This window comes from Botrytis sinoallii, assembly GCF_014898435.1.
Source record: "Botrytis sinoallii strain Bc 23 chromosome Unknown BSIN_005, whole genome shotgun sequence".
NCBI classification, from domain to species: domain Eukaryota; kingdom Fungi; phylum Ascomycota; class Leotiomycetes; order Helotiales; family Sclerotiniaceae; genus Botrytis; species Botrytis sinoallii.
Window position 1 is genome coordinate 1463057 of NW_024066032.1, and position 14716 is coordinate 1477772.

The 14716-nt window shown below is 42.6% G+C and overlaps 4 protein-coding genes across 4 annotated transcripts; 1 reads left to right on the forward strand and 3 right to left on the reverse strand.

The window, feature by feature from the left end:
• Positions 1-1203: 1203 nt before the first annotated feature.
• EAF02_003578 (uncharacterized protein) lies at positions 1204-6165 on the reverse strand. The gene is made up of 2 exons (XM_038899626.1): positions 2998-6165; positions 1204-2944 (listed from the first exon to the last, which is right to left on the reverse strand). Exons 1-2 carry the CDS (start codon positions 5399-5401, stop codon positions 2340-2342), a joined length of 3009 nt encoding a protein of 1002 aa, XP_038760553.1. The 5' UTR covers positions 5402-6165; the 3' UTR covers positions 1204-2339.
• A 560-nt stretch (positions 6166-6725) lies between these two features.
• EAF02_003579 (uncharacterized protein) lies at positions 6726-8012 on the forward strand (the record flags this gene model as incomplete). Its single annotated transcript, XM_038899627.1, has 3 exons — positions 6726-6879; positions 6997-7199; positions 7263-8012. 3 exons carry the CDS (start codon positions 6726-6728, stop codon positions 8010-8012), a joined length of 1107 nt encoding a protein of 368 aa, XP_038760554.1.
• Positions 8013-11826: 3814 nt separating this feature from the next.
• EAF02_003580 (uncharacterized protein) lies at positions 11827-12525 on the reverse strand (the record flags this gene model as incomplete). The annotated part of the gene is made up of 1 exon (XM_038899628.1): positions 11827-12525. One exon carries the CDS (start codon positions 12523-12525, stop codon positions 11827-11829), a length of 699 nt encoding a protein of 232 aa, XP_038760555.1.
• Positions 12526-13355: 830 nt separating this feature from the next.
• On the reverse strand, positions 13356-14619 carry EAF02_003581 (uncharacterized protein; the record flags this gene model as incomplete). The annotated part of the gene is made up of 2 exons (XM_038899629.1): positions 13356-14216; positions 14274-14619. The coding sequence occupies 2 exons, from the start codon at positions 14617-14619 to the stop codon at positions 13510-13512; spliced, it is 1053 nt and encodes a 350-aa protein (XP_038760556.1). The 3' UTR covers positions 13356-13509.
• Positions 14620-14716: the final 97 nt, after the last annotated feature.

A 14716-nucleotide genomic window follows, 5' to 3' on the forward strand; every position in this document is an offset into this window, starting at 1 on the left:
TAAACTTCCACCTCGAGGGGAACTCCCAGCCTATTTGAGCACTCCAAAGCAGCTCTAAGGCACCTCAAAATGATTATACCATTGACTCTTAAATCATATCTCGGGTGACTTGTCCCTGAAAAACATCCCAGACAGACTCATAACTCGACATTCGACTCATTATCCAGGCGCATTCTGCAAGAAAATCATAAAATCCACCATTTCAGTCACGATTTCTCTCGAAAAGGCTCATGTCGAGGTGATTCTGGAGTCAAAATACATTTTTTGATTGATAATCGTCGAAACCACACTGAAAAATTGGACCTCCAGTCATCTTTCCTGAATTAAAGCTCGCAGAAAGGTATGAAATAAACGTCGTAGTGTATCTTTACTCATATCATACACCATACCAAGACAAATTCGAGACTTCGAATCATATCAGATTTCTTCTCTCGAATCATGCTTTATACAACATTACTTTCGAGTCATTACCGAAATCAGAGATTGGAAATTTCAGACCTGATTATCAATCACACCCATAGTCAACTTTGACTCGAGCTTTCTCAAATCATAATGTAATCTTACATGAATCACAATAATAAGTACAGAGATGCCTCATATGAATCCTGGAATACTTCCAGCTCTCACTCACACGCCGACATATGAATTCAGCCACCGACGCATATCGAAAACTTAGCACTCCTTCCCGCCTTCAACTCTTTCCAACTTCCCTCCATGTTCCCCTCTTCGAATTATCTTCCTCTCATCAGAATCCCCCCAAAATCTGTAGGGACCATAGAATCCCCCAAACGAACTCAAGCTCCAATCCTTCGAACGTTCAAGCCTCAGTAACATTTAAAGCTCAACCTATCCATCCAAATACCTACTTAAGCACACAAACAAAAACTCAACATCCAAAAGTCCTATTCGTCACTGCAGTATCTGAAAAGCTCACGCCATCAAGACCCCAGGAAACACAAAGTTTGAGGGCAAGGAACGAAGCAAATAACTATACTATTCTTGCAACGATATAAAACCCAACAAACCCTCCCAAATAACTTCCATACACATCCACATCCAAGAAAATTCACACTCCATCCCCCACGAAACCACAAAACGCTCTCAGCGACGACAAGCTATCCCCAGACTACCCTTCCATTACAATCTGATTACATTCTCCTACCCTCCCATTCTCCCACCCTCATAATACAATCTTCACAAAACATGTACACCATCAAACCATCAAACCCCACCAAACACTACCTCCCACAAAATACCATACACCACAAAATCAACTCACCCATTCTCCCAGCCATCTTCTCCCCCCCTAAAAATTAGGGACGTATCCTATCCAATCGAACCCCACCAACACCACTTCTTAGCGAGCTACCATCTAAGTACCTGTATACCCATACACCCCTACACCCATAAACCCATATACCAACCAACGTAGCACAGCGATCACTCAATGCAGCCCACCAATCAAAAAAGAATTCCGATATCAATCTCAATATCAATGAAACGATAATTAGCGAGTAGCACTACCTACCCACGTACCAACTTGTGTTTCCTTTTGCACGCATTGGCGATCACTCGATACATCCATCACATATCACAACAAAAATCCCAATTCCCACACCTCTATACCAATCATCTCCACATCCATCATTACACAAGAAAACCACACAGCATCTAAAAGAACATTCAAAAACAAATACTTAACATAAAATAAAAAAACTCCTTTGTAATTCAATTCATGATATATAAATGTCCCCACCCCCAAAAATTCTTCAACCCAATAATAATATCCATGACGATATCCATGCCATATAATTATTCTTCATTTCAACGAATCCCATTACTGAAGTTGAAGGAAAACCCTAGGAAGAAAAACCCCTAAAATAAAATAAACCGTAAATGATAGGAGTAGAATACAAGAAAATACAGTAGTCAAGTATAAACCCGATCATAACAGTCATAACCTTCGTAGCTCTATTAAGCTTTTGTTCGTTTCTTTCATCATGAATCCTTTTCATGTCTCATCGTGTGGGTATTGGGGATGGCATTCCGATCCATCCACGTAAATAAAAAAACAAAGCCTTCCTGCCAAAACCAACGATATTCTTTTCCCCAAATATACGCCTGATGTTGTGTCGTCCAAAAATTCCAAGAAAAAATAACAACGGAAGCATTATGCAAATAGCGTAATAAAAGACAATCCCCAACCATCATCTCATAGTACAAACCAAGATCCGACCTATCCACCTCATCAAAATTCCTATCTTTTATCATCCGATAATAGACTATCCCAAAGAATATAAAAAGCATGCCTTCATGCCTAATCCCTTCCTGGTATCTGATCATAATTCATTTACTACGTCTCGAATACTCCATCTCCAGGAGTTTCCTTCAGTGTTGCGCGCGGCGCCGACCCATTTCTCACACTTTCTCCTCCAGCGCTCTTCCTCCTCTCTCTGTCGCCTAACAAATTCTGGACCGACATCAAATTCTTCACCAACAAGCCAATCGCTGAGACCACTGGCACCTTCACCTTTCATACCAGAAACTTCATCAGACTCTTTAGAGGGCCCCTCCTCAAGATCAGGAACATCCTTAAAGACATCTTCCTCATCTTCGAGCGCATCAAATCCATCCATGGTATCACCAGATTCACTTTTTGCTCTTTTGTTGTCCCCTGGCATTTTAAGCCAACACATACGTTGCGGGTCAAAGACCATTCCGCCAACAACTTGGACATTCTGGGCAGAGTTTATATTGGTGATAAGCGCAGGACGAGGTGTCGAGCATTCCTTTTCCCGATATATTTGTGGTGCTGTCGTTCTTGGTGTCTGTACAGGTATTGACGCTGTCGGGGTTGCAGAAGCTGGCATATCAAAGGCCGATACTTCAATTTCGTTGCCTTCCCATCGGTAGTTAATAGGATCATATTGCATTCCTTTTACAGCTACAAAGAAAGATTAGCGGTAGTTTCAGAAGTTATGCGGAGGGTATACGTACATCTGGGATTGTTTACATTTCCCATGGGCTTAATAAGTTGTGGCTTTTGGGGCACCTTATTCTTTTTTGATCGAACTGAACCTTGTACATGAACCGGACTGAGTCCAGTTGTTGCTGAAACCTTCGCCCTCCATTGATTTGTAAGAGCAGCAAGAGGAGCACCAGACCCAGAGACAGTGCGATGAGATGATGTTGCTTCCCGAGCCATGCGGCTGGCGGCAGTATCGCGCGCAAAGCGCGGCAATTCACTCCTGCTTTTCGCTGGTGTCAATGGTGTTAGAGGTATAGGCGATGGGTTTCGGATGGGCATAATGTGTTGATGAGCTCTGTTGCGAAGTGAAAGCTGTTTAGGCGGGCCACGGCCGATTGGCTCTTTGACGAACCTTTGCTCTGCATCTCGTGAAGTAGGTAGATCATCAAAAGCATCAAGTTCACAGCCATCACCAAAATGTCTTCGTCGAACAGGTTTTGTGATTTGTCGCTTCATAGTAGCTTCACGAGCAAGCATATCGGCGCCCCGAAGAGATCTGCGCGGACTGGGCGATCGAAACGTTTGCCTTGAAAGCGTTCTCGATGGTGGACGAAAATCGGCGCTATTGGTTGAGGACTCAGAATCGTTACGGCGAAGATGCCGGGACGTTTTTGCAGTGACATGATGTGATTGAGAACTGGAAGCACCACCAGCAGGTAAGAATGGAACATGATTTTTCCTAACAAAGGACATGCTAGACTCAGCTCCGGATCGATCTTTTTCGACAGGTTCCTTGGACCGAGACATTGAGAGTGGCCTATTATAGACTTCCGTTCGAGACTGAGGTCTCTCATATCGTGTAGGCATTGGCTTAGCTGGCGAAGGCTGATAAGTCTTCATGGTTGGCATTGACCGCTTGAGCTTTAGTAGTTGGGAACTGGTCGTTGTAGGCTCATTGCGCAGAGTTGATGTGGATAACTTTGCGCCTAGTTCACGACGCCGAGGAGTTGATGGAGGTATTGGATGATTAGAAGATGATGCGTTAGACAATCCAATACTATTGATTGAAGAATGGACTGAATTTCCCAACCTAGATTGCGACCTACGGTTTCGACTTGGTATTGGCCCACCACTCTCCGAAACTGGTTCGAGAGATGATGGAATACGTTCATGTCCATGTGGCCTAGGGAGTCGGGAGGTGGAAGGAAGCGCAGGTTTATTTGTAAAAGTTAATGAAACCGATGGCTTGGGTCGAGTTGGGCTTTGTTGTTTAGCAGGGTTAACCTTTACGTTACGATTTAATGTGAGCTTCTTCGAATCGAAGACATCCCCATCGCCAATCTCAAGCCCGGTCAAAAAGTCATCCTTTCCACCCAAACTTTTTCTTGGTTGCTTTACCTCTACTGGACGTTCTGGCCAATCATTTAATTGACGCCTCTTGAGAATATCCTCGAAATTGAGAGGGCCACTCGGTAAGACTAAACCTTCAAGACCTTCATCTTCACTCTCAGCAGTCATGGAACTGGCGATACTGGGGCTCATCGCAAAGGAATCTGAGTTCCTATTGGATCGACCGTCTCTTTTTGTTCCACCAAATCGAGTACCTAAACTGCCTTCACCCCAATCGTCAAAATCGTCCTGGATACTCTGGGGGGTCTTCGGGATATCTTTACGAGATGTGAGCTTCAAAGCTCCATCTGAAGGAAGTTGTAGATCTTGTTCGAAATCTTCTTCGGTTTCCTTACATTTCTCTGGTTTCGTTGATGTGACAGAAGGTGCCATAGACTGGGGGTTCCGTATCTTTGCAACTTTTATAGTTGCTTCGCCATCTCCAAAGAAGTCATCGTCCTCCTCATCTCTGTAGCGATCAAGCATGTTCGACGATGCCGCCTTCGTTTTTAATTCGGGTCTTGGGCTAACATGGAAGATCGGAGCAGCCATCAATGTCTTCTGTGGACTTAGAGATCCAGAGCCGCTGACTTGACGTAGTGTTTCTGGGAATTGAGACCCATCTTGTTGTTTGATCTTTAGGGCTTCTCCAATTGGTACTTCGATATCCCCATCATCCCAATCATCTGAAATCACTTTCCTTAATTTTCTTCCACCAAGTCTCTTTATACTTCCTCCTAATAAAGCCGAGGAAGGTACGTTTTCTGGTAAAGGTATACCGGCTCTTTTAGCTGTAGCGATCGCATCGTTCATGGCTCGTTCGTCGTCTTCTGGTAAATGTACTTGTCGTTCCTCGTTGTAGTCCGATCTTATCGATAAACGTGAAGAAACCGATTCTCTGCGTGTCGACGCAATGGTCGCAGTTGTTGCTGCTGAAGCACTGCGAAATGTAAAATCATCGCCCCCAGTGTCAAGGTCATCATCATCCCAGTTTTCCACATCGTCCTCCACGGGTGCCCGCGGCTTCAATACCAATTGATCCATTTCGAGCCCGATTGTGTGTCGCAAAAGATCGAAAGTTTGATGAAATATTGCGACCGTGTACTACTTCTCAATTATGAGCTTCAAGATGAGTTGAAGTTTTTCAATCAGCTTAATCGCGGGTAAGTAACTATCGTGAATTCATGTCGTAAAAAACTTGCAGATCGGAATGTTTTTTTGTTGACGTTGTCGTAAAGGAGGAACTGCAACTGTAATTTGCTTTGTTTTGTTTCGTGTTGATTGAATAGCGAATGAATGTATGAGTGAATCAGTGCATTCGTGGTCGCAATGGTGATTCCCTGGTTTCGAATTTGTGGTGCTCGGTGTGCTCGGTGCTTGGATCTTGTTATTTTGAGTTCGCTGGCTTCAATTGAAATGAGTATCAGGATCGTGTGGATTGATGTTGATGTTTTCTTCCACCTTTGCTGGTATCAAACCTCCAGCGCCCTTTTGAGGGCAGGTAGCAAAGAATTGTTGTTGGAAATTCGAAAGGCGATGAATCTCTTGACACTCCTGGCGGGTGGGTATTGAATGTTGAAGTGGGTTGAAAATTTAGTTCTCCGCTGTATTCAGTGTTCACGGGGGATTGAGTGGATGAGTCGAATGATTGAAGCTCTGTGGCTGGCTACTTTGAGGAAAGAATCATGGGAATTGACCAGCCACGAGGATTTGATGCGAAGAAGAAGGAATGATTGGGTGCATTAAACGAAGAAAAATGAATAAATGAAGATTAATCGCGACGCGTCTGTTTCTCTTGACGGGATTGGTGCTATTTGCTTTATTTGGGTTGATTATTGATATTAAATTGATTCTTTTATTTTTGGTGGATTTGTTATTGGATCTATAGTACGGATGATATAGATGGACCGTATGGTATCTATGGTGTCGTATTTCATCTGAGTGTACCCGTCCGTACCCGTACTATTGCGATGGATCATATCATGTATATAACAACCAACAAGAACTACCTCTTTCCTCACTCCTCGTACCGAGCTGAATGGAAGTAAAGTCTGATATCTGTCATTAGGCAGAATGGGAGTGAAGTGAGCAATAGAAAGTCAATTCCTCATCGTTGCCTGATCTACCAGCAGATCTACCATTGATATCTACCTACCTACGTATCGTAGCAAATAGTAAATAAAATTGATTATATCATCATCACATTTGTTTGTATTTAATTCATCTCGTGGAAAATTTAATACGGATTTACATCTCCCCTTCCCTTATTGATCCTTTGATTCGGCTTTCTTGTTTCATCACTCCCATCACCAACCAACCTTATTAAACCGAATCAGATCAGCACCAGGAATACAGCCGTAACCATACTATGGCGGCGAAGCAACTTCCAGCGGTTCTTCGCATTACATCGAGCGCTACGAACCAAGATGAAGTTTTTCTTCTTCACGTCGAGTCTGCTGGGTCGCGACCTTTAGATCTCAAGTTAGTTGGGACGGATGGTGAACTCGTATTTGCGGTCTCAGGTAAGCTCCGACCTTTGTTTGGATCGTCCCGCGCTGGAGGTCCCTGATTTTCAACCCTGATTTTCACATTCATGCGTTAATTGCGGGACCTCAAATTAATATTAATCTTCATTCTAGTAAAACACAGCAAATTATCTGCACTCAAGTCGAAGAATTCTCCATGTAGCGACGAAGGATGGATTCTGATTTTGTCATCCATTCTGCTTCATGAGCCGCCGAAGGAAGGGAATGAGAATGTGACCAGAGGAGTTGAGATTCATGCTAAAGTGGAGAAGAAAGCCGTGACCCTCGTGATCCAAAAAGTTATTGAAGGGATCAAAGTACGTATCCTCCCAGTCATTATGTTGGCAATCTTATCATATTACATACTAATTATACATCAGCAACGTCTCGGCGCAATCAAACTGGATGAAACCGAAGAAGAAGAAATTGGCCTTTTCGAATGGTGCGCTCTAGCAACAAAGTCGGCAGATTCGGCAAAGGATGAGCTGGAAGCATTACAAACTAAGTACAGGGAACAGCAGAAAATGTTGGATGGACTCAATGAAACTTTCAGGGAAGTAAATAAAACAAAATCCGACTATGAGATTCAGCTGTTGGAGAAGTTTAGCCTCTTGCAGAATGAGAAGAAGCTCAAAATAAGGGACCAACAAACCTTATTAGCAAGCGCCAAAGTTGATCCAGAAAAAGTCGATACAATGCGAGCTACAAGATCTGGGAAGTTCAGAACCGCCGGCACATCGAGAACTGGGAAGCGTAAAGCCAGGAAGGAAGCGCAGGCTGAAAGCTCAGATTCAGATGATGCTTTTGAAAAAATGGATATTGACAAAAAGCAACAGGAGGATGATATCGCCGATGAATCCGACCAACAAGGGATACAAACTCCTGATCGCTCGGATGAAGAGACTGAAGATGAGGCAGACGCTCCACAGTCAAAAGCTCAGCGTCGTACGGGAAAAAATATCGTTCAAGATGATTCGGATGAGGAGATGCAAATAGCGCCTAAATCAACAGAGACAACAAAAATCGCCGAGCTACCAGCTAAAAGGGAACTACCATTTGCCAAAAAGCCAGTTCCGGTACCTGCAGATGATGGATCTGAGACCGAATCGGGCTCGGACGATGAACTATAATAGACATTCTCATTCCAATAAGAATTATCCTTCAATGAATAACGGGTCAAATCAATGAATGTCCCAAACTGTCTCATCGACACTACACAACATACAATCGTGATTGGACCTCGCAAATAATATGAATCTTCCCAAGCGCAAACGATATGCAAATCATAATCACGATTTCAATTCTCAATTCCCATTCACGCACTTCATTCACTTGCAGCAACTCGGCAATCCCAAAGCTAAAGCTCCACAGTGACTCGTGCGTATCCCTGACAACCACCATCTCGAGCGGGATTTACAGAGTTGACGATATAACGGTGGGGGAAATTGTGCATGTCGCATGCACAGGTGGGGTGAAATATGTATGCACTCTATGCACCACGAGAGTGTGGATATCACACCGACATTTCTACATGCTGTGAAGAGGGGCGTTACTGGGTGATGATTCTGTCCCATCGTGTGGCGGGGATATATAAGGGACCTGGAAGTCTTTTGAGGAATGGGTATTGTGTGAACAATGATTGAAAGAAAGGCTGGCGAGAGTCGGTGGTGGTCAGTATATGGTGTGTGCGGCGATGTGGCTGGAAGCTTTGGGGGCCGCAAAAAAATTTGAAGGTGGTAAATAAATAATTTCCAGCCTTCTTTTGTTTCTGTGGCAATACTATCTTGCATCAAATATATCATTTCATGCCAGCCTCCGTCAAGTGATGGAGGTTCTTCGTGGTCATGGAGTCTTGACCGCACTATCATATCAATCCCCCGAAGATAATTTAAAATTTCACATCTAATTACTATTAATATCTCATCGAATATGATAATTTGTCTGATAAGCAGCTTGATTTTCGAGATTTTTTGGACACACTCTTATTAGATTCTATCTGCCAGTATATCTACTCATACTCATGGTATAATATAATACATTTGAATTTTTCACTGTTGCAATCCAGGGTACCAAATTTCGCAGTGAGCATCCAAATCGCTCATTCATTAAGACGGTCCATTTGCTATACTCGTCCATGTTAGGGCATGCACAAGAACAATATTACACTACCGAGATTACCAACCCCATGGCTACTGTTACACACACTCTACCCTGCACTTTCACCCCATCAGTAACAGTAACAAACTACAATAATACTCTTCATCTACGCTTGTGAAAGCAAAGCTGAATGAGAGATCAAGTGAAATTCATCAAATAAAAAAGACTCCCTTTCGGTCTGCAAAGAAATATGCATATAGCACACGTATATTGTGAATTAGCTATATACTATCTGAAGTACATGAAGCTGTCACATACGACCATAGACTGAGGAGAATTGGGCATCCCGTCCGCTCTGCCATACACAAGCCTCAGATCGGTAGATTAGTAGTTGGGTGGGTGACCACCAGCGAATCCCTACTGTTGTATGTTTCTCTCATTTTGTTACTTTGCTATTGTTTTGATTGTTTTTTTGTACAAGTACCTCGCTAGGTATGAATGAGTGGATGAGAGTAGATTTTGATTTTGATAAGTAGGAGGGGGAGGGGTGTACTAAAATTTTAGGGTGCTTCTTGGAGAAGACAAGAAATTGAAAGGGCAGTTAATAGGTTAGAAATTATCTGGGTACGATGTAGGGAAGGATATTTTTGGCTGACGCAACTGGAAACCGAGTATATATTTCGTAGCGATATCAAGTGGCTTGGTATCTTGATTCTGAGGTGAAGTGTAGGTAGCTGATGCATTTTTGCAGAACTATGGGAACATGAAAAAAGGGAAATGATAGTAAAATATGATTTTCATTTCCTCACAGAGATGTGATGTCAGGTATCTGAATCAGAGAACCACAAAGTAGAAGATGTATGATGTGCATGCGGTTCATTGACCTGTTCTTAATGTGAATATGTCACGACTGTTTACTCGCGGGACTCTGAATCCGGTGGAATGTTGAGATGATTCCGATAAGTTGAGAAGATTGTCTGACAGTTCCATCTTATCGTGTGCTTTTCGTAAATCTGTTCGATTTAGTTCTTGCATTTCATTCGGGATGAAGTTGAAGCTGGACGTAATGAATACATATATTTATTGTGGTGCGTTGTGATTCTGAGAAAATCTTGTCATGGAGCATCGTTTGAGAAAGTTGAAGGTAATGAGTTTCCCAGTACCTGCGATGCTAAGATGTCACTTCGGTCTTGGTGATTGTTCATATTCTAGAGAGAAAATCAACTGGGAAGCAGAGATTCAGGACTTCCTCGATGTCAGAATCAGAATCGGTGACTGTGAGGATTTTAAAATTGACTATATGTGAAGCTCTGCGAGGGGATTTGCTTGGATAGAGGTACAAACGCAATTTAGAAAGCACGCGGTAAGGCCCCGAAGTATCTTTTACATGATTTAAAGAAAACCACACCGCATACACGCATTAGGAAAACGAATTGCTGCAAATGTGAACGAAGTTAAAAGGAGTAATTCGAATATTAAAAGTGGTGGTGGTTGATATAAATATTATACATACTCCGAGCCAGAGTTTATGGGTAATATGGTAGAAAAAGTGGTGGGAGGAGGTGGGAAACGAGAGTGTCCTGAATGATCAATAATGTCTTTCTGGAGTTCGATTGGTGAGGTGCTTGTTCTCGAAATACTTCTATGGTCTCCTCGCTAATAAATCATGAGGTTTCCTGAAAGAGTGGTCTTGTCTATTGTGTGTAGAGCTCTCATAAATACAATGTGCTCCTCCCCTGGAGCTGCATGCGAATAGCCAAGAAGAGGAGCTAAATTTTCGAAAGCAGAGCTTGCTTCTATTGAGGGATGTATGGATTAATATGTAGGATGTTGAGTTTCTAATGACGATGTGTATCTGCTACATGTCTTGGCTGATGAGAAGATCTGAATGGCAGATACGTCAGTACATATAGGGTGCAGGTACGACTTGAGGATAGAGATGGGCTAGTAATTCGATTATTGTTAAAGGAGAAGATAAGTGCTAGGTAATCATTGATATGCGAAGATAAGTAGGGCATCAGGAGAAAACGTTGGTCTCGGATAAAGAAGTAGGTATGGTCAAAGTTTGAGCAGTGTTATGCATGATATGAACAGTGAGCAATTGCATGTTCTGATACAGCTAGGTCTATACTTTGGTGTAGTAGCACATTTTAAAAGTATAGTAGATAGCTTTGCATATCTGAATTTGACTGCTAGACGTATCATATGATAGACCTCCTCAAAGGAAAACCATTGATTGGTAGCCTTCCTGCCATTCTGCACCACTCCGTTATACTTGATTACGAACATGTGGTTGTGAACAGTTGTGAAAATAATCCTAATTCTCAAAACTGCCCACTCATCTCCTCGTACCAATTTGGTAACCTGAAATGATCTACTTTTTTGACTAATATCCAAGAGTAGGCGTTCGAGTATTAATTGTGCCCGTTATGTATATGTCGCTCACTGACTGACGCTTTTATACCCTCTATGATGTTTAATTCGAGGTGAAGATCTCTTCATTGAAATAGATTGGTTCAACTATCATTCATCTCGGATAATTTACGACATTCGTTGTGAACTCTTTTGCGTGACAATATCGAAAATCAGAACGAGAAAATTCTGTTGGTTTTCACTTCCAAATGCAGTAACGTAGACGCTCCCAAAATTAGACTACCTCCAGAGAACGAGATATAGAGCTTTACGAAAGGCCTTCCATGTTAAAAAAAAGTTTCATTCCAATGGTCTGGCGGTAGGAAGGAATCGAATTTTCTCTGCTATCCTGCCTGCCCAGCCACTACTATGGGTTGTAAGAAGCCAATCGAAGATTCTTGATTCTACCGTTCCCAACACCGCTTCAAATATATATTACCTGCCATCTTGCAAAGCACGATTTGCCAATTTCTCCGCTTCTGTATTATCCTCTCTCGGGACGCTCCAAAAACGAACCAAAACTTTGTGCTCCGCAAGATCCAAAATAGCCTTGTCAATCTTGTCTATCAACTCACGGTTAACGACCTTTTCACCCTCGGAACTTTCAAAGCCATTTTTGCGCCATAACCAAATCGACGTGGTGAAGGTGTCATAAACATATGTTGAATCCGTCATGATAACGATTGTGAATGATCCTTCACGCTCGCTAGTGGACCGCCAATTTTCAAGGACTGAGCTGTTTATGAGATTCAGTGCAAGATCAACGGCAACCAGCTGCGCGTAGTCTTTAGTTTGCTGTCCCCCATCAGATCCCTCTATCGTTTCGTACGTATTGAAACCTGAATCCTCCCCGAAGAATATCCCACAAGATGATTTGCTTCCCGAAGCATTCCCACCTTGAGGACAAGCTCCATCAACAGCAACCACCAAGCTCTTCTTGTCACCAGCCATCTCATTTGCATCATGAACATGAGAAATCCCAGAAGTTTGATCATAATAAATAAATCTCTTAGTATTTCTACTAGCCGGGGAAAAGTACTGATGGAGATCAAATTTGCGCGAGAATATCTGCTGATCCTCCAAAGATCTTTCCTTATCCCGCCTAGCCTCTCGCATTAGATACTTTTCCAACATCTCGAATCCCAAGTAAGAAGATTGGCCACTTGCTTGGAGGTATTATTGATGGAAGATAGTGGGTGGATGTTAGTGATCTCTCATGTTGTGATAGGATTGAGGAAATTTGTTACTGTTGCGAATGACTAAGCAAACTAACTTGAGCACGACTCCACCAGCTAATTCACCAGCACCCTCGTGTGGGAATACACAAAACCCAGCACACTCTTTTAACAACACTTCTACTTCAACATGAAACAGCAATCCAACAAACCTTCAAAAAATTCCCCAAGCAACTCAAAACATCACAAACCACAAGCCTCGCAATTCCAGAAAACACATCGCATCTTAACACCTAAACGGTCTATACCAACAAACAAGGATAATAGTCGGGGTTTCAAGCGGGGAAAGCGAGTATCCCGAGTTGACCAGAATCGATTGAATTGACGTCATTTAATAATCCCAATACCGTTATATTGCCAGATAGGACTTTGTTGGATACAAATTGCTATTTTTCTTGAAGTTATTTCAATCCGTTTCTAGGCCAGAAACAAGGTATAAGAACACTTGTTTTCCACATTTAGTACTAGTCAGCCGCTTGAAGGGCCGACTGTCAGAGGATATTCTTGGATGTGCTAGTATTTCTGTTCTCGGTGTATCCGCGTTTTAGCCTAATTCATGGTCGCCTACTGCAAAAACATTCAGCAAGTTCTAGTACCTTGTCATTGTGCCCTGACTAGGTATTGTCCTAGGCCCTCGAAGCACATTTTAGTCATGTCACTTGCTCGATACAGGGTGCAACCCAGTAAGATGAGGTCATACATGCATCTTATCATATTCACTAACGCTGAAACTCAGGATTGGTATTGTTGATGGCATAAGACGGCTAAGAGGTAAGATGCCAGTAAAAGCACAAAAAATCTAACCTCGCAATGAAGTGGAATGAAGTCCAATGATCAGATGTATTTGCCAAATACTCCTCGATTTTTCCACCAATCTTCCCATCTATGACCTATCCTCCGGTGCAAACTTATCCCTCCAAAAGCCCCTATAATGTTTCTCGCTACCGATCTTAGCAATCTCCTCCACCTCCTTCGGTGTCAGTTTGAATTGTTTAATCTTCTGATATCCCTTCAATCGGTCCTCATTTCCACTAGTAGTCAATGCCACGATTCCCTGATCAATGACCCATCTCAATGCAATCTCACCGGGTGTGACTCCATACTTCTTAGCTAGAAGAGAATAGGTATCGTCCAAAGGTCCAGGAGAAGCCTTGACGGCAGCGGTCAACGGAGAGTAGGCTGCTATTGCTATGTCCTTCTCGCGAAGGAAAGGAATCAGAGATCCATGTTGAAGGTAAGGGTGATATTCGATCTGGTTGATGGAAGGGATAATCTTCGCCGTCTCCAAAATAGTTTCTATGTCCTTTTGTAGGAAGTTAGACACTCCAATAGATTTCGCTTTTCCGGATGCATGAATTGCTTCCATCTCTGCCCACTTTCTTTGTAAATCTTGAGGGGTCTTGGCGAAGTATGGAGCGTGAATCAAGTAGAGATCGACATAGTCGAGTTGAAGCTTCTTCAGAGATTCTTCAAAGGTAGCTTGTGTGTCAACTACTTTGGTACCAGTAATCTTGGTAGTTATGAAGAATTTCTCTCGAGGAACACCGGATTCTTTGATTGCCATACCCATCTCGGTTTCATTTCCATACACTAGAAACAGGTGTTACAAATGGTAATCATTCGAAAGCATTGAATGATGAGAAACACCTTGAGCTCCATCTAAATGATAGTAGCCAGCATTGATGGCCATGACGGCCGTTTTCACAATCTCATTATCGATCTGACCATCTAAATTGGGCTTGTAATGAGCAGTTCCAAGGCCATACCCAAGCATTGGAATCTCAGTCCCATCATTTAACTTGAGATTTTGCAATTGACTCATCTGCTTTGGAGAATCGCCCGAATTGCCTCCAGCTCCAAAAGAACTTTGATATGCCGAGGTTTCAGAATTCATCATGTAACGAGCAGGAATTGCAGAGAAATGGAGATTAAAAGAACGTTTTATAAGAGGACGAGTGGAAAATCTGAAAGCAGAATTGATCAATGTATTCATAGGAAACAACAGTGAAGGAGGAGGTAGAATGTAGGTACTACCTAGATATATATCTATACTCCCGTTGCATGACGATTTTAAAGTTCATCAACTCCAC

Excerpts from the sequence above, each read along its gene's own strand:
- EAF02_003578 (XM_038899626.1), bottom strand. The coding sequence starts at position 5,401 with ATGGATCAATTGGTATTGAAGCCGCGGGCACCCGTGGAGGACGATGTG. Across the intron at positions 2,945-2,997 it reads AAATGTAAACAATCCCAGAT|CTGTAAAAGGAATGCAATAT; the intron begins GTACGTATACCC and ends CTTTCTTTGTAG.